Source organism: Uloborus diversus, chromosome 4 (assembly GCF_026930045.1).
Source record: "Uloborus diversus isolate 005 chromosome 4, Udiv.v.3.1, whole genome shotgun sequence".
In the NCBI taxonomy this organism is placed as follows: Eukaryota; Metazoa; Arthropoda; class Arachnida; order Araneae; family Uloboridae; genus Uloborus; species Uloborus diversus.
The window spans coordinates 161,271,324-161,291,467 of NC_072734.1; the positions used below are offsets into that span (position 1 = coordinate 161,271,324).

The window sequence follows — 20,144 nt, forward strand, 5'->3', positions numbered from 1 at the left end:
AACTAACTTGATAAGTTTTCAGCTTCCGAGATCCGAATCCTAAGGATCTAGGATCTCCGAAAAATAGTGCTCCAAAATGAAGGATCAGCTTTGAGAGATGAACTGCCATATTATGGTAAAGGTTGCAGAAAATGTTATTACACTGAAAGTGTATAATTTTGGGAGCTTAAAGTATATTCAGCTCTGTATTCGTTCTAGTACATATGTGAATTTGAGCTCATAAGATTTTGAGTAGCATGCATATAAACTCCTGAAAAAACGCTCTTTTATACTGAAATCGTCATTTTTGAGATCGTTTAATTAAGTAAGATGATTAGATTTCATGGTTTTCTGACATGAGTTTTAAAACTACAGTAGACTCCTGATTATCCGCGAGCGGTTTATCCGCGGGGCGGATTATCCGCGAATCAATCAACAATCACAAACATGTATTTTCGCAGTAAAAAGCGAATACCAGTGGCTGTTTTTTTTTTTTTTGAAAAATTGTAAATTTACACTCAGTTGTTTTTGCTTGCTTGATTGATTGATTTAATTTTATTTTATTATTATTATTATTTTTGTGCGTTCTTCATCGTACATACACTTGTTTGTTATTGATGTTAAGTTCGGTTGTGCAAAAATACAAAACATTTGTACTGTACTCTATATATATTTTCACTGTTTGCAGAAAGTGTTATGCATCAATACAGTTAAGAATTTGAGATAGGACAATTTTTACCTGATTTGTCCCCCATTTTAGTCTTTTTGCGGTTATCCGCGATTTTTATTATCCGCGGCACTTGTGCCACCCAATGCCGCGGATAATCGGGAGTTTACTGTACTCTATGTAGAGCATAATTACAGCTCTTGTTCAAAGTTATTGACTCGGGCATTTTAGAGTAATTGACCCAACACTTTGACACTGCGTAATTAAAAAAAGTTGATTAATTGCCATGGGACCTTAAACTACACCACTCGGACTAGAACTACAGCTGTGTCCCAAAGTTATTGACCTCTAAACTTGGCCATTTAAAAAAAATCATAGACTTTGAGACCGTTTAACTACTAGAGCCAAGAGAAACGAAAGCTATTTTATATTTTTCTTAGTACTATACTGTGGAGAGTAGTTAATCATATACTTTCTCCGAGGGTTACTCACAGCTTTGGCAGATATCCGGGCCCAAACAAGGCAAAAAAAGTAGCAGTTTTCAACTTTCTATTCAAAGTTTTACGCCTCTATGTATTTGATGCAGATGCAACTTTTTTAAATTAAAAAAAAAAAAATACCATTGACAAATGACCATAAAACGTATTTAGGTGAAATATGTGATGAAGAATCACCTGGTGACTCAATTTTGATGAGAAGTGCAGATACGACTTTTGTGCTTAGTATGGCAGGTTAGCTGATGTGGCAATACGAATTCTTAAGAGTTGCTCCAGAATGCATGGGAATTCATATTGTCAACATTTATTTTCAAAATATGAAAGAGTGCAGGAAACAAATACAAAAAGCAAAATTTATTTCTATAGTGAAATATTCCAGAATTTCACATGCACAACAGAAACATTGGATTTAGAACATCCAAATTTTTTTTTTACAGTATAATATTAAATATATTGCTTTAATATAAAACTTGGTAAGCATTTTAAAAGGTTTTTTTTTTCTAGGGTGGGATAAGGAAAGTGAAGGATAATTTTAGAGAAAACACTATTGAAAGTAGTCAAAATAACATGATTTTGCTTTGAAAAAAAAAAGTTTATAAACATTGTTGCTATCCACTTTGCAACATAATTTGGGCTGATGTATTTTGGACAACTTGATCTTGAAATGTAAATGAATGGTCCAAACTGAAACTTGTGAAAAGAATCAATTTTCCTCCATCATCTTTTCCTCGGGTTGATCTTCTTCCATAGCTTCTAAGTTTTTCTCTTTCAATTTCAGCTTCAATTGATTTGGTGCTAAAGAAAATTACAATATAATATTAAAATGAATAAACTGTATACTGGAATGAGTTGCCAGAGAGCAAAAATGAGGAAAACCAAAATTTTTCATTATGACATGCAGAAAATGGATGATACCCAAAACTGCATCAAAATAGCCACAGGAAGGCATGATATCCAAAAATTCAGAAAAAAAAAAAAATTGTCTTATTTATCACTCTAAAGGTAAAATGAAACTTTTTCCATACAAATTACACTTCAAATATTTGGGTAGAAATAAATATATGACACATTCTTATTCAAGCATAGTATGCCAATGCTCCTAAAATTTCGGTTATAAAAAATATTAGAAAAAAGTTTACACACTTAAGTACTAATAAGAATACAAACACTAAATTAAAGACAAAAATCCAATCTCTCCAGGAAAGGGGAACAAATTGGAATGGGTTATGTCTCTTCTTTCAAAGCAAGTATGAAAATGATTAAAGAATGTGGAATGAATATAATCAAAATTTAGACAATCACAGAAGATAAGCAACACTGTGATTGACATTATGTCATTTTTTTAGAGAAAAATATTTTTTTTAATTAAAAATATATGAATCAAAATGTATTGAGAATGAAAAGTTTTTTAAAATTTAGATATGTTTGTAAGTGAAATACAAAAAATAAAAATAAATAAATAAATAAAAGATTGGTTATCCTTTTCCCTTTTAATTGGTATCCCATTTACAGTTGATCTCTAATTTTGGTTTTTAAAAAAATTGTACCATTTCAGGATCAGAAAAACAACTTGCAGTTGCCTCATTTAAGGGTAAAAAAAAAACTCACAAAATCTCAAACATTTTAGCAGGCTGTAATGCCTAAACCATTTTGCTATAGATGTTTTGCGTGCTTTCTCAAATACATAAAAGAGTAACCACGCCAAATTTCATTAAAATCTGAGACTGGATGGTAGATTACATCTTTCAGATTGGTTTTGCATGGAAGCAATTGACAACTAAAATAAATTTAAGAAATAAATGAATAAAAATAGTGAATACAATAAGCAGGTATAAGGTAGCATATGTTAAAACCCCTCCAATATTACAAATAACTGAAATATTTGCAGAATACAAAAGAAGATTGAAATCTCTAACAAGGCAGGCAACAAGGAGAAGCATGTGTTTGACATTGGAAAGTTTCCAAAAATACCTTTTAGTGGGAATTCAAGCTGAAGTACAATTCGAGAGAGAAAAACAGAGAGTATAAGAAAATGGAGAACAAAAATTGAGAAAAATCGGAATATTTTCAGATTTTTAAGAAAAGTAGGAGTGATGTGATGCCTGAAAGAGGCAAAATAGAATCTATATTAAATACTTTGCGTGCCTGCTTTTCTCATAAGAAAATGTGCAACAACACTTAAAATCTACAACTTTAAACTGAGCAAATTAATCACTAACAAGAGAACACATATAAGTTGTAATGCTTGGGGAGAAAAATAACGAAATTGCAGGAACAAACATTAGAAACAGAGAAATTAAACATGTTTAGACATTAAAACATATTTCTAACATTTGGTTTAGTTGCTTTTCTCAATAGCTGCATTTCCTAGCATTAAGAAACAGATTTCCAGCAACTCCAAAAAAAAAAAAAAAAGCATGAAGTCATTGGCAACAACTTGAATTTCGTCAAATGTGAAGTAAATGTTTCAATGCATAACACACTCTTAGTCATAACAAAAGAAATACAACAAATGCAATGTAAATACTTGTTTGTCTAATAGCTAACCACATTTTAAAAAAATTCATGCCAATGTTGTATTTTCAAGACGGCTCAACAACAAATGTTTTTTATTCAAATTTATAAAAATAAACTTAAAACGGAAAAAATCATACCTGCGACAGATCTGATCAGACTTAAATCTTGTTGTACTTCTTTTAGGTCTTGTTCTTTAGCTAACACTTTACCTTTCTTTAACCTAAAGGAAAAAATATAAAAGACTAAAATTAGAGTAAAAACGTTTTATTTCTATTACAAGAAAATGTAACACTACCAAAGTTGTGTAGTTACAATTCCATCAGGATAGTGCAAAATGCTCTTGTGCCTATACCAGCTATGTGTCGTCATATCAATTAATAGGTAGCTAATAATAATGCAAGCAACACGAAAACTTGATGATATACAAATACTGCTCGATTACAAATTAACACTCTAAAGACATGCAAGCTTATTTCTTGCAATCAAAAAATCACAGCCAAAATGCTAATGTAGTACTCATGTAATATGTAAATAAATTAGTTTCATTAATAAATTGTTTTAATACAAAAATTCTATGAATTTATTTTTTGGTGGGCAAGGAGGATACTGGATAACAATAGGGGTTTCATTTTACTCAATGTGCATTGCGCTGTTAATTGTTTGAGAAACTATACAAAAGATTGAAAGAAAAACAGATCGCTGCAAAACCTAGAACTTTTTCAAAGAACAGCATATTTAATCTCAGCAGCATACCTGCCAACATTCCAAGAAAACAATCCAGTAGATGATTGCGATGCAATGGTATATCATATTATTTGTTGTTTAGGAAAAAATAAGATTTTTTGTTTAATTAATACTTAACATATAATTAAATCTTATTTAGGAAAAAATAAGTATTTTAAATAAAGTACGGGATTATTTTGCAAAAATAACTGCACAGGGATATTTTGTTTTCCCTTTTTCTCATAAGTCCTTAAATAAAGGGATTTCTGATATTTATAAAAATTTGAAGACTTTTTAATGTGGAAATCGAGAGAAATAGTCACAAACCAGAAAACTTGTAGAAAAAAACAGTAGAGTTGGCAGGTGTGCAGTAGTCATATCAATGAGCTAAAACTATTATTAAAAGCTTGCAATGCATATTCAACACTCAGCAGCTAGTGAAAATGTTGAATTCCAAATGTAAAATCACTCATTAGGATAAGAATGTCAAATTTCTAAATAAGTTGCAGAATTAAGTTACACTAAGCAACTTTCATGAAAAACATATCAAACATATGCTTTAAACACGTGTGATGTTGAACCTTTGAGATTAGTCAGCGTTCTCCAAGGGCACCTTTATGGAAGGAGGGGGGGGGGGGGGCCTCACCCTCCCTTAAAAATTAGAATTTTCCTGCTTTTAGTACTTTTTTTATTTGCAAAAATGTAAAAACATTTCTTCGCCAACCATTGATGAATAAGTTATTGGAAATATAAAATTTTAATAACTTTAATCTGTACTGAAATCGGTTTTCATGGGGAAAATATTTCAGCCCCCCCCCCCCCACCAAATTTTGCATATGGGCGCCCTTGGTGTTCTCGAACCATACCATTTTTGCTTAGGTGTGAATAAATCTGATTCTTCAGCTGTTTTTAAGCTTTCCTGATAGTGGGAGAATTAAAGTTTTCCCTTTTTGATCATTTTTTGTAACTTAACATTTATTTAAGCTGTAAGCTACTGCCCTGGTTTAAGACTGGAAACTAGCCTTTTAGCTACCAGTTTGTTGTTTGTAGGTAATCTCAGCTTCAATTAGAGAACACTAGCCTCCAACTTGACTACTACTATTTCAGACTGATGAATTCATAAAGCGAACAGAACAGCAGTCTTCACATGTGATAATCAGGCTCTAAGACTTTACATTTATCTACAGTACAGTCTCGAAAGTCTGAGGTTCCAGTTAATTCGAGGTGTTTTATTGACACTTGAAGGTATATTTTAACCAGCTAAAACTATGACTGGTGTTAAAATATGAAAGCTGAAATTTTTTGCAACTGTAAAATCACATACATTAAAGTAATAAAAAAGTATTGTGATGTTGGAGTGAATAACACTCGCCAAGTGCAACAAAATATTCTTTGATTTTGTGAGATGAATTAAGATACTTTGGAGATAAATTGAAACACAAAATTACTTAAAATTAACTTCACTTTACGTCCTTAAGTCGTCCAAAAAAGTGTTGTTTGAATCGCTATTCATTTTCCGTATAATCCGAGTTTTCATTGATTTGAGGTAGAATGAGCCCCAATTACCTCCGATTTTTGGGACTCGACTGTATTCGTTTTTTCAAAGGATAGCTAGACCCTAGAGACTATCGAGAAATTTTTATTTTGAATTCTTAAGTTTTGGTTACTGTTGTATTATAATGTAATCGGGACTTATAGATTTCCTGTTTTAACAATTTAAGAATTGTCTATGCTGTTGTGGATTTTGAGGGAATAGTGCCCTTATTCCAATGGGGACTTATGGGGAAACTGTAATAATTCAAAAGGCAAATTTTTGGTGCTGTTGTTTGAACTCGAAAGGAGTTTTTAAGATGGCTGTCGATGCTACTTTAAAATTTGTTCCTATTCTGAATGGTTTTCCTTGAAACTAATTTCTTTATCCAAATTTTTTTTTTAAAGCAATAGATGCTATTTGAAAACAGTTACCCTTATTCTATCAAAGATTTTTAGATTAAAAGAGTTTATGATTTCCTTCTTCTAATGGAGATTTTAGGGACGCTTTTCTTTTTCTAATGAATTACTTTAATGGACTTTATGTTTATGTATATTATGTTTTACTTTAATGGAGATTTTTTATGGGACTTTATTTGTGAATCATTGTCTTCAATCTTATTGGGGTTTCTAGGGATTATTGTTCTCATGCTAAAAAGGTTTTAATTTTTTTGAGACTAATGTCAGGATAGTAATTATGCTTCTTGGAGAGTTCCCATTGCTTCGTACCTGTTGCTGTTCTTCTAATGAAGATTCGCAGGGTCTCTTGACAGCATATTTTAGCTATAATTCACCTTATTTATTCTGGGGAGAGTTCTGGACCTGCTTTATGTAGCTTCATTTATTTCTATGTCAAGGAATACTGTAATAATTGTGATAGTGATTGGGGTTTTTAAAGAGGAGTGAGAGGGGAGGGGGGATCTTACTATAATGGGGATTTTAATGACTTTTCTGATGGGAAAATTTTCACAAAGCTTCCTTTCGTTCAGGTCTTGGGGGTTCACAACATGCAATGCAACTATAGTTCGACAAACCCAACCTGGCAGCGTCGTAATGCTGTGATTAGGATCTGCGTAGCCTTTACAACGTTGCTAGGCTAGGTTTGCTTCAACTACAGTATGTAATAAATAGGACTGTTTAAAAGGCAAAAGAAAATACATACAACTTTTCAAACAACTTAGTATTAAAAAAAGCAAAAACTTCTTAAATTTATCATTTCAAAAAAGAAATTTACCTCTGGTTGATGAAACAAGCTTCTCTTCGTTTCTTGATTTCAGAAATTCTTTTAATGGACTTAACTGAAAAATGAGTTTGAAAAAAAAAGTCATTAAATCAAAAATAAAGTTTAAAAACATTACAGCAGTTCAAGATTTAACATGAACAGGAGAGAGGGAGAAAAGTTTGACGTGCTGGAAAATAGCACAAATCTGCACCATTGTTTTTTTTTTTTAGTTCAACCAAATAGTGAACAGGAAACATTAAACAGTAATGATTTTTTTTTTTTTTGTGTTAAGTGGAATTAACTTTTTTTTAATGTAGTTAATGAACATACTAATAAGAATATTAGGCATATTTTAAACATTTAAAGGTAAATCAAAGAAATACCACTTTTGACCTTGACATATTAGTAATATCCTTATCAAACATCAGGTTCCCTGGTATTTACCACTATTTGGGGTTCCACCGGTTGGATGTTGCCCTGAAGACAGTTGTTTTTTGATCTAGACCAGAAGCTGGGCAATCTTTGGTCCACCACCCCCAAGAGATATTGATACTTATTAATATAGCAACTTTTAAATTTGAGCAACACTCTTTTCATTTTCTCTTTTCTTGCTCTAGTATAGTGATTCTCAACCTGTGGTCCATAACCACTAATAAACATTAATCTACGGGTAAATTTGATCTAATCTGCCAAATGACAGCGGATTGATAGAAGAGCCAAAGTGGAGCACAGAGCCACTCATTATCTTGTCCAATCCTTAACCGTAAGGGTCATTCCGAAGTATTTTGGACATTTATGTAGAGTCCATAACGACTTTTTGCCATAACTTTTTAATTTATTGTTTGATTAGCACATTATATTATTTTGAGTTTGTCTTACGAACAGACCAACGCAAATTAAAATAATTTGCAAATCAAACAGTAATTTAAATAGTTGTGGCAAAAAAGTGTCATGTTATGGACTCTACATTTTTTCCGAATTACCGTGAAACGGCCCGTAACCCAGTCATGGTAGATAAAAAAGAAATGAGGCATAAAACAAATTTCTGAGAAAAACAGATCTCAGAAATTCTTGGAAAACCTACACACAAAATAAACACACGCTAGGAAAAAGCAGTCAAAATGCTATAAAATTATTATTATTTTCTTTTTTAATCAAGATAGTTGAATGTTTCACCAAACTATAAGTTTTGAAACATTTGAAGCACTCATTAAGTTGAATTGATGCCAAAATCTGCAAGCAGCGTTTTAAAAAACCATCTTTTAAGCTACAATTAGCTAAATCTACCAAAAACTATGCCACCCAACTAGCTTTGAAATGTAACCACAGCAAACCCTATTGGAATGCAAGAAACTAAGCCTTTTCTTTGGAACATTGAAATCTGGGTTTGTCAAAAAATGAAACCAGCAAAGCTGGCAATAGTCCTTTTAGTACAGGATTCCACTGCAAATTTCTGCCCTCTTTCTTTTCTTTTAATCACATGTTAGACTAGAGGAAAAGAGGTTAATTAAATACCCAGGTCTAATTAAGTACCTGGGAATAGATATGCAGTCTCACTTTTTAGAAAACGAGACTAATTACCTGTCTGTTGCCATAACTGTCTGTTATACTGAACTGGAACATTACGCTTCTTTTCAAATTCAAAAGCTGGATCAATAGTAAGTTCTTTGCCAGCAGCTTTTCTGAAAGCTTTCGTCCATTTTAGTTTTCTAGGATTTTTCTTGCGGTTAAACATTTTCCGACACTTAGATCGGCAAAATCTGAAAATCTAAATTAAGCAATAAAAAACTAAATTAAAATCACTTCGTCAACAATTATATCAGCTATATACATAACTTTCAAAATACGCAAACATTGGATTTTTTTCTGTTACAGGGATGCATGTTCGCACATTTCTAATCTAGGGTTTTCATTTTATTTCTTGCTGCCATGCTTGGTCAAAATAGCATAGAAACTACTTGTTTGGTAACATCTTTCTTATTTTATCATTTTATGATAAAATAAGTTTTATTATTTCAACAAAATAAGTCATTAAACAAGACTAAGTTTCATTCAAGTGAAAACATAATACTTCAAAGTTAAATTAATCCATTAAAATGTAAAATAGTCTGCCAAATTAAAAAAAAAAAAAAAAAAAGTAAGTACAGTGAAACCTGTGTAAGTTGACCACTTGTGGTGCACTACTTTAGTGGTCAACTTACAAAGGTTGATTTACATGATAAGGGCTAATTCCGTGTCTGAAAAATGAGGTCGACTTAGACAGGTGGTCAACTTCACAGTTTTTACTGTATGTAATGTGAAATAATGTTTGATTAAACGCAGTGGTTGCAGCACCGACCGTCGGAGCTGGATTCGGCATCCGACCTAGAAACTTGCGCATGCGCAAATCTGACCCTTTCAACGGATTGACACGCCTCCTTCGCCTCGCGTGGCGCGGCGGTTCCAGCTAGCGACGTCAGTAGTTCCAACTACTTCCGACCATGTGCGTGCGTGCTCTTGGTTCGTGTAAAAATGGCTAGCATCATGGAACGCGGTGCGAGTTTCAAAGCGTACATTGAATATTCGAAAACTGTTTAAAAGAGTTCAAAATGAATAGCTCTACGGATTTCCTCCCTAGAATTTCGCGCTCGAGGGCATGAGTCAGAGTTCGGAAAAGAATTCCTGCCGTATTATACGACCGGCGGTGACACACATCGGTTAGTCGCCGTAAGTCAACCTTAATTCTTATTAAATTATCGCTAAATATAGTATTTCACTGGAAATTCATATTAAGTCTCATATTATACATCCGACCTCCATAGAATTTTATAAGGTCTATTTGAATCATGTCCGACCCAAAGCAGCGGCACTCGAGGGCATGGGTCGGAGATGGTCGATGTATCGCATCAAATAATTGAATTATGATTAAAGCATAATTACAGATCGTGTATGCCGTTTTAATATCTATATTAATTCTAGAACTATCATTTCGCTCGGCGTATATATCTTAATTTGCGTAGTCGGCCATATATTACTCGTCCGACCGCTTAGAATGTCATTGGGAAAGAATCTTAATTTGTGTGGTCGGCCATACATATTTCGTCCGACCGCTCAGCATGGTCATTGGGAAAGTATCTTAATTTGTGGTGGTCTGCCATACATAATTCGTCCCACCGCTTAGACTCATTGGGAAAGAATCATAATTTGTGTGGTCGGCCATACATATTTCGTCCGACCGCTCAGCATGGTCATCGGGAAAGTATCTTAATTTGTGTGGTCGGCCATACATAATTCGTCCGACCGCAGAGAATATCATTGGTCGGCTGTTGAAATTAGATCCCGCCCATCATAACGCCCCCTTGGTCGGGTTCATAAAACAATCCCGACCCCAAGGCAGTAATTTCTACTCTGCGCATGCGCAGAAGGAGGTCGGTACTTCATTGCATTTCCGGCGGTCGGTGCCGCAACCACTGCCTTGATTAAAAGAAACTGTAACAAAATAAGAAAACAGTAAAAGCTCTATTAAAACATTAAATATGCAAAATACAGGTACAGTGAAATGGTGTTACAAAAAACTTTTAGAATTAGCAAAGTCTCTGTAATGAAATTCATAAAATGCAAGGCCGATTAAATTAAGACAATATTTCACTGTTTTAAGCCATTAATAAGTTCTTTGAATAAGAATCATGAATTAAAATGCATTATCAGATCAAGGGAAGCATATGTGGCAGGAAATATAAACTTTCTTTTCTTTTTTTCGGCAAGGTAAAAGGTAAACAAATTACCAAACCAAATGACGTATTATAACAGAAAAGTCTGGCAGAAAAATTTCAGCAATCTGCTGTAATGCATATTGAAAATCCCAAAATTAGTCTGCAAGATAAACCAACATAAATCATAAAATCAAAATTACCACTAAGAAATGCTCAAAAATAAGATTTTAAATAAATAAACAATAATAAAAAAGTATAAATACATGCTACCAGTGCATTATCCGAGAACTACAGTGCAAATCTTTGCTTGCTAAAATTTAAGATTATTTTTTCTTAAAAAAAATTACTTTTTTGCCCTCCAACTAAGAAATAAGTCTGCGAGGAGGACTTATTTTGCAGTCAAGAAAAGGGAAAAATTTAGCAGTCACCACCGGCTGCAGTATGACTAAATAAAAAAAAAAGCTGAATTCAAGAAAATGCAATAACCTACAGAATTGAAAATTTTATAGCTTGTTGGAAAAAACTTGCTTTTTTGCTATTAACAACAGATCAAGTTTCTGATTCTTGTCATTAACTTAAGCAGACATAGAAAAGGTTAAAAAATAAACATCAGCTCTTTTACTTTGACAAAAAGTGGTGACATATAAAAGTTGCTACAAATGAAATGGTTATTGCTGGCTAACAGTAGTAACTTAACTCTTTTAATCCTAATGGCCAACTCACCACCTCAGTGTTTTAATTTATTGTAAGAAATTAATTTTTGAAAGATTATTCCCTGATTAACCACTGTTATTTCTTCCCAAATGGTAGATCCCCGAGAATAATATTTGCATGCTTTGCCTTCAATTCACGAGTCAAACCGTACAATGTTGTGGACACTAGCTGGCGAGATAATTTCACTTGATCTACCAGTTTGTCGGCACTCTCAGCTTCAATTAAAAGACAAATTGTCGCCTCAGAGCAGCAGTAGGATTTCTTCGTTATTCCTGGCATTGTATGTCTTAGTATTGCTGTGAGGTGAAGATATGCCTCCAGCTCGGTTATTCACCAATCCAGACTGATAAATTCTAATAAGAGAGAAACTGCAGTCTCTGGGTGTGATAACTGGGCTGTCTGGTATATTGCATGTAGTTCTGTCTTAGCCCTGACTTTGGGGTGGTAACTTACTGCTAAATGTGCCCCTTTTTAATTGCCTAGTTACAAATCTGATCTTATCCCCCTTGAAGTTTTTTGACTTCCTGTCCATTGTGAATAATCTCAAATAACTTTAACATCATCCTTAGAAACATTGATGTTTCTAGAAAGCATTCCACTGATAGTATCAAATAAAAACAGTAGAGACGTACCGAGTACTCGGTAACTACTCGGTACTCGGCCAATTTGCCGAGTACTCGGTACTCGGCCAAATTTTGATCAGATACTCGGCCAATACCGAGTAGTTGCAAAAAATTGAATATTGTCCAAGACAGATGCTAAAATTCATAAAAAAGTGCAAGCATATATAATATTCTGTAATCATTTACAAATCAAGTAAAAATTGTGCAAAAAGGAGAAGTATAGAAAATATGGAATTTTTATATTAGAAATGGGTTTTTGCTGCAAAAAAACTATTTATAAGAAATATAAAAATACCTTTGCTCAAAAAATAAAAGGAAATAAAACAACCTTAAAAGCACAGTGCAGGAACTCTGCAGACACGTGTTTTGGCATTACAAGGAATTCCTTTTCCACTACACAAAATGTGAGCTCGTCGATTTAAAGGCATCCGACAAAAGTCGGATTTTTTTGTCGAGGGTCAATCCATTTGAAATCACCCAAAAAGAGTAAAATTTGTTGCTCAACATTTTTGATTTTCCTGATTCTTTTATCATGGATTACCTATAGGTAGACATTAACAAAACTGCAATTGAAAAAAATTTACTAGCTATATTTTTTATTTGGCAGCCATTTTTAAAATGGCAATTTGGCAAATTTGACAAAAAACAGAGTTTGCGGAAAATTGTATTGCCAATTCATTTTTAAAGATATCAAAATAATTTAAAAACCAGTGTGTTAAGCATAAAATGTCCTTTAAATAGACCATATTTTTATTTTCCTATCATGCAGGAAAGTCAGTTAAACTCTTCCTCTAAAAATTCAAAAAAAAGTTAACAATCGCTAATTTTTGAGAGCGTAAATTTTTAGGAAGGAAAAGAGACTCAGCAATATTATTTTATTTCTGTGTTTGAGTACTCATAGTACTACCAACAGCATAAAGTTTAGTCTTTAGAATGAACTAGTTTTTTTTCTACGGCTTTTCAAAAATGTCCAAAAACACGTTAATGCCAATTTTCGTAGGTCAATATCTGAAAAGGGACTGAATGAAAAAAAGTGAAAATTTTATAAAATGTTCTTAATACTAATAAGAATATCTCACAAAAAAATTATGACTGATATTCAACTACGTTTTGAGTTATAGAGTTGTGAATTTCAATAAAAACGCTACCTTTTTAAATACACTCGTGCAATGCTAAAGTAACAACTATAGGCTTAAAATTATTTAAACTGGCAAAGTTAGTTGATGCTTAAGTTAGTTGATGCTTAAGTCAATAAAGTATCAACACATTGTTCATTTCTTCTTTTTTAAAAATACAGGACTGTAGTAGTAGTACTACCGGTAAAATGCTTGAACTTGCTCATTTGTTTTATATACTACACTGTCACAAACTATAACACACACTAATGTTTTTCTATATATCTTTATGTAAAACTTGTAACTACTTGACAGCTGTAATTTTGATTAAAGAGTTAAACAAATATGATATCTAACTATATAATAACTATCACCAACTGAACCTCATCCATACCAAAGCATGTCACCTTGGAGTCTAGACTTGTGCGCACCAGAAAAGATCTTGACTGTACAAGCAGTTGCTGACTACTTTTTTTTTTTCGCCTCTCTTACACCAATAGATTTAAACCCCAAAAACCATAAAAAATAAACAAGAAAAACAAAGATTGGCAAATGAATGCTTGAGTCAGATTTACTGAACAAGTAAATAACCAAAAAAGAGAGAAGAAAGTGAAAAATCCATGCTTTTGACAACAGTATCTTTCGAATTCTTCCATGGCAAAAATAGCCATTATTTCTTTCTTTTTTTTTCATCTGTTCTTTGATATACCAGTAAAAGCAAGAAAATTTAATTTAAACTAGAGTATATAAATAATTTCATCCCATGTCATTATTATGTTTTCATGATAGAACGATTTTTATTAAAAGAAATATAAACTTTTTAAAATGCTAGAATTGCTCAAGAATATTTAATTGGATACGTTAGATAATATGAAAGAAATCAGTGTTGATGGTGAATTCTACTAAAATCAGATCATCTATTACAAGGCTCTTGTTTAGATCATTACCTGCATTTAAAGATAGATTTAAAAAAAAAAAAAGAAAGAGAAGAAAACCACACAACACTACACAGAATTAAAATTTTTCTTCCCAGCTGCTGTGGTGAATATTAGCTTAAGATGCTTTATGGGCGAGTTGTTGTTGTTTATATTTTAACAAATGTTTTTGGCAGTATTATATATTATAACTTGAGCTGCATTTAAATATAAACTAAGTAAATTATTTTTAAAACTCTAAATAATAATTTATTGACTTAAGCATCAACTAACTTTGCCAGTTTAAATAATTTTAAGCCTATAGTTGTTACTTTAGCATTGCACGAGTGTATTTAAAACGGTAGCGTTTTTATTGAAATTCACAGCATTATAACTCAAAACGTAGTTGAATATCAGTCATAATTTTTTTGTGAGACATTCTCATTAGTATTAAGAACATTTTATAAAATTTTCACTTTTTTTCATTCAGTCCCTTTTCAGATATTGACCTACGAAAATTGGCATTAACGTGTTTTTGGCCATTTTTGAAAAGCCGTAGAAAAAAAACTAGTTCATTCTAAAGACTAAAACTTATGCTGTTGGTAGTACTATGAGTACTCAAACACAGAAATAAAATAATATTGCTGAGTCTATTTTCCTTCCTAAAAATTTACGGTCTCAAAAATTAGTGATTGTTAACTTTTTTCCGATTTTTTAGAGAAAGAGTTTAACTGACTTTCCTGCATGATAGGAAAATAAAAATATGATCTATTTAAAGGTCATTTTATGCTTAACACACTGGTTTTTAAATTATTTTGATATCTTTAAAAATGAATTGGCAATACAATTTTCCGCAAACTCTGTTTTTTGTCAAATTTGCCAAATTGCCATTTTAAAAATGGCTGCCAAATAAAAAATATGGCTAGTAAATTTTTTTCAATTGCAGTTTTGTTAATGTCTACCCATAGGTAATCCATGATAAAAGAATCGGGAAAATTAAAAATGTTGAGCAACACCGACTGGGTGATTTGAAATGGATTGACCCTCGAATGTCTTTACGTTCTTTAGCTCACATTTTATGCACTGAAAAAGACGTTCCTTGTAACGCAGAAACAGGTGTCTGCAGTGTTCCTGCACATTTGTTTTATTTGCTTTTAAAAATTATTTATGTTTAGTGGACTAGAATTCCAACTTGATTAATCATACCTTTTATTTATTTATTTTTAATTTTAAAAATAATTTTTTTGTAAAATTTTTCACATATAAACAAAATTCTTAAATAATGCGTAATTAAATTTCAACAGGAATTTAGTTTCAAAAACTATGATATGGACAAGGAGGTTTATACTACTATTCCAATAAGTTCAAAATTCATCACGTGTGTCGGTGGTTCTTCTTAAAACATAATTAGTACTCTAACTCGGCCGAGTAGTGAAAGGCCGAGTACTCGGTAACTCGGTACTCTGCCGAGTAGTGAAAAGCCGAGTACTTGGTACTCGGCTACTCGGCCAAAGTCCTACTCGGTACGTCTCTAAAAAACAGTAAACAACAATGGCCGCAAAACAACTTTGGGCAACAGTAGTCAAAAAGACAAACTTATAGAATGAGTGGTGATTCGTTCAGTGACAGAAGTAAAGCTTCATCTCTAGATTACCAACAATAGTAGTGCTGATTTGAATGAGTGTACTTTCCACGTTTAGACAAAGTTAAGAATGTATGAATTTGCAAAAGCTGATTGAACATTTTAGTGACGAAGCTCAATCAAAATCATACAGCAAGACTGATATTCATTACTTGTACCCGACAGAATATTTGTCTCATAGAATGCAAACAAATACAAATGTAATTATTACCTTACAATCATTTCTAATGAACTGAATACCATGACCAGGATAAACCGGTGATGAACAAAAGTAACAGCGTTCAACTCTCATATTTAAAGCTTATTGTCGCTATTTACAATTAAATTTGATAATAACACGTGAAACTACAACACTAGTGAAATGTGCGGAAAACGGAACACGCACGAAATGAAAAAGAAAATAATGTTTTTAACGAGTTGAGTAGTTTGTGTATTTTTGCAGAGAAATTGTGAGGCTCAGCCAAAGATCTTACTACTATCATAAGTTTAATAACTGAAATAACGTAATAATTTTTTATTTAGCAATCAAATTCACTATAATTTTAAACAAAAAACATGAACAAAATGATCCGAAAATCTACTTTAAGCTTGGTGAAATCAGCGTCACCACTGATCCCACGCGGTATGAAGCGCTACCACGCCTTCGTATAGGCTGCTCTGTGGCTAATTTGACCGTTTGCAACATAAACAAAGCTGCATGTGTCAGTCAATTGTTAGTATGCTTTTGTTTTATATTCTGCATAATTTCAATTACTTAAAGTGTAAATTCACATTAAAAAGTAATTTTTGCTTCCTAAAAATACTCAATTTACTTGTTTGTAAAACTTTGCTTCGGGTTCAGGTGAAGTTCAGCACTTTTATTTTTCACGAGAGTGATTTGTTTCAGACCTTCCGAGTTACTTTCATTTTGTTGTTTTCAAAATAAAAATAGACTTTGTATCATGCAATACTGTTCACTGATTCTGGATATACAAACATCGTCGTAAGTAGCGACATCATCTTAAGCTGAAAAAAAAATAATTTACTTATACACAAACATAAGTTTAAATAAATTTTGATGGAAAAAATTCCTCTCCATTAGTTAAGTGCTAACTTGCCCCCCTCCCATCCCCGTTAAGTGACCCTGTTATGTCCAAGTAGCCTCCCTCTCGAAGCAACCACATTTTGTTCCTGCAGAAAACACACTTATTTTAAAAACAAGCTGTTTCGGTCCATGAAGGACTAAAGTGGGGATAAAAAAAATGGATTTGGAGGGATGTGGACTCCACTGTCCGGAGGAGCACCCATACCCTTAGGCCAGAGGACCTCAAAAAGGATAGGGCATTAACTACAGTCATGTGCAGTAGTGCAGCCAGAAATTACTATCTGGGTGGGGTTTTTAGTCATAACCACCCTTATATGAATATCTGCTACCATGATATAAATTGGCATTATGTGTAGGCTTGCCAGATTTCTGAAATGTTCAACCGGGACACCGGAATTCCCCCCCTCCCCCAGCGTCGTGAGCAGGGCTGCGGAGTCGGAAGGAAAATAGCCGACTCCAACCCCGACTCCGACTCCGGGGTTTCGAAACACCCGACTCCGACTCCAACTCCGACTCCGACTCCGGCTTTTTTATTTATTTATTTTTCAATTCAACCCCTATCCCCCTCATGAGAAGGGAGGAAAACCTCTATACAGAGATTGAAATATTAATTTGTTTCTTATGAAATTTAAGCGCTGTATTTTTTTTTTTGTAAAATTAAGAAGCATACAACGTCAGAAATTGAATTTGAAAATCAAATTGTTCCAATAATTACGATTTTAAAATTGAAATCACATAATCATCCTATTGTTAAAAAAAATTGAAAAGGTTTAACTTGCTCCCCATTATTGTTTAACGAATAGATGTTGATCAAATCGTGTGATTTTCAAAAACGCTTTTTTTGCTAAGTCAAAAAACCTTTCTAGAGCGAGGGCGGTCCGCTCCGGCCGAGATCCATTTGGTGGGTGACACCTCAAGTATATTTCAGAGTTTATAAAAACAGTACACATACTTTAATTCTGAAAAAAAAAATCCCCAATAAATTTGAAATTATATTTCATCTATAAAATTTCAACGAAAATAAGGCACTATACTTGTATTGAGGGAAAATATGGGGTACATGTACGCTTGGAGAAAATTTTACAGAAAATGCGGTAATATACAGCTTTGTACAAATAGCTTTTCTTTTTCCTATAATTATTCCCTCAATTTTTAATTTTAATTTTACTGGCTGCTTTAGAATTAATCTTGAAATGAAGATTTTAAGATTAACTGCAATTATTTGAGTGTTGTAACCAAGATATTTGTTCTATTTCATACTTTTGTTGAGAATCAAGCTTGTAGATGTTGTCCTTAAATTGAAAAGACAGATATATTTTATCATGTCTTTTAGATTTGCGCCTTTGCACGCCAACACTAAGTTGAATTACAGAACACCGTAAGATACCTCTCGAACTACGGGCTCCAACTTGCTCAAGGGGTACATTCCTTTTACAATTTTATAACTGTGGTCGAAGTAAAAAAAAATGTTATTATTGTTGTTTTAAAGTGATTTTAAAAAATTTTATTATTGTTGTTTTAAAGTGATTAAAAAAATATAAAATGTTAGGTAAGAAAACCGTGCTCACAGTTGCTATTATTTCAAGAATGTTGAAAAACAAGCAAACTAGGGAACAGCGTAGGTGGCTATTACAGAAAATTCGATGAACAATCAAGCCAGCTGGTTATTAATGACAGTTGTTTTCTTATTAGTAGGCTTTTATACATGTAATCGAATCAACTGGTAGTCAGTTTTTCAAAAAATGCCAGGAGAGTCAGCGAAAATTAAAGAAAAAAAAGTAGACCGGAGTCGGAGTCGGCATATTTTCTACCGACTCCGACTCCAACTCCTTTACGCCAAAATCAGTCCGCCTCCGACTCCGACTCCACAGCCCTGGTCGTGAGTATTCAAAAGGCAAGGTTACACACCCCTGGCTGTTTTTAGAAAACTTTATTAGGGCTGTTCGTTCTCAATGCTACAAGTAAATGGGAACCTAAAACAAGGGTTACAAGCTGATAAATTTAAAAATTTTACTTTTTGCATAGCATGTTAATATTTACAAGTTATTTCAGTAAGTAGAAACGGTTTGAATGAGGAATAAAAAATTGGACACTATTTAACATTAACTTTTTATTGGCAAGAACTCTTCTTACAAAGTCTTTTTTTTTTTTTTTTTTATTCTTGTAAAAATCCTCACAAAGTAATCCGATATTAATTTTTGTTACACAAGACTAAGTAATCATCCCAGATAATCCTTCCCAGTACTTAGACTTGTTTGGCCATCTGTGATTAAATTTATCTTTTTCCAGGACATGATCCGGACTGGCCAGGACACCGGATTTTGTCTGAAAACGGGACTTCTGGCAAGCCTAGTTATGTGCCAATAGCAAAGAGTTTTGAGAAGGGATTCAACCCCAAAACCTACCCTCTGGCTGCGCCACTAGTCAAGTACCATAAGCAATTGTGATTGCTCAAAAAAAAAAAAAAAGCGCTGATTGAATTATTTTATTTCAAAACACCATGAAAAATTGCTAACTAACAGTGGCACAGCAAGAAAAATTTTCTGAAAAGGGTTTTTAATTCAAAAACTGTTGCTTTCTTTTTCATAAAATATAATTCAATATATACGAGCATTCAACAGAACAGTTTCTGTGGCTCATTAATTTTTCGTGTTTTCACTTACTTAAAATAATATGTGCTGATACCATAATGACTTTAAAACAAAAGGGAGGGAGCATAATATATTAATAATTATTTTTATATTGTAATCCAACATCTGTTTTTCATGAGATCATTTAAAACCTCCTGTAGAAAATGGACTGCAAATAATTTATGTACTAGTGATATTATATTAGTAATCGTGTAAGGCCTTGGCCGTGTTTAACCTTTTATCTCTGCATTTGGAAACAGACGTTTTTTTCCTTATAAAAATTGATGGAACAAAGATTTTAGTTCAGTTTTAGCGAGTTCATTATGTATGTCGTAAATATAGATGGTTTTTACCTGCAAATGTTTTATTAATGTGTATTAAAGTACTGCGTTTAAATTGCACATGAGTTCTTGATTGAGTTTCAGGAATATCGATCCCGAGTAAGAGATTTTTTGATCGGTTTCCAACATCTGGCGTCCGTGACAGGACCATCTATATTGCGATACGAGTGAGTTATATAATTATTGAGCTTGTTAATATTTTGTAATGGAGAAAGTAAAAGCTTCTCGAAAACAATATAGGAGACTGTTTATGA

At 32.8% G+C, this 20,144-nt stretch overlaps 1 protein-coding gene across 1 annotated transcript; it reads right to left on the reverse strand.

Annotated features, from left to right (window-relative positions):
* Positions 1-1,514: 1,514 nt before the first annotated feature.
* LOC129220254 (probable ribosome biogenesis protein RLP24) lies at positions 1,515-16,224 on the reverse strand. Its single transcript, XM_054854630.1, has 5 exons — positions 16,047-16,224; positions 8,717-8,903; positions 7,148-7,211; positions 3,798-3,880; positions 1,515-1,938 (listed from the first exon to the last, which is right to left on the reverse strand). The coding sequence occupies exons 1-5, from the start codon at positions 16,125-16,127 to the stop codon at positions 1,847-1,849; spliced, it is 507 nt and encodes a 168-aa protein (XP_054710605.1). The 5' UTR covers positions 16,128-16,224; the 3' UTR covers positions 1,515-1,846.
* Positions 16,225-20,144: the final 3,920 nt, after the last annotated feature.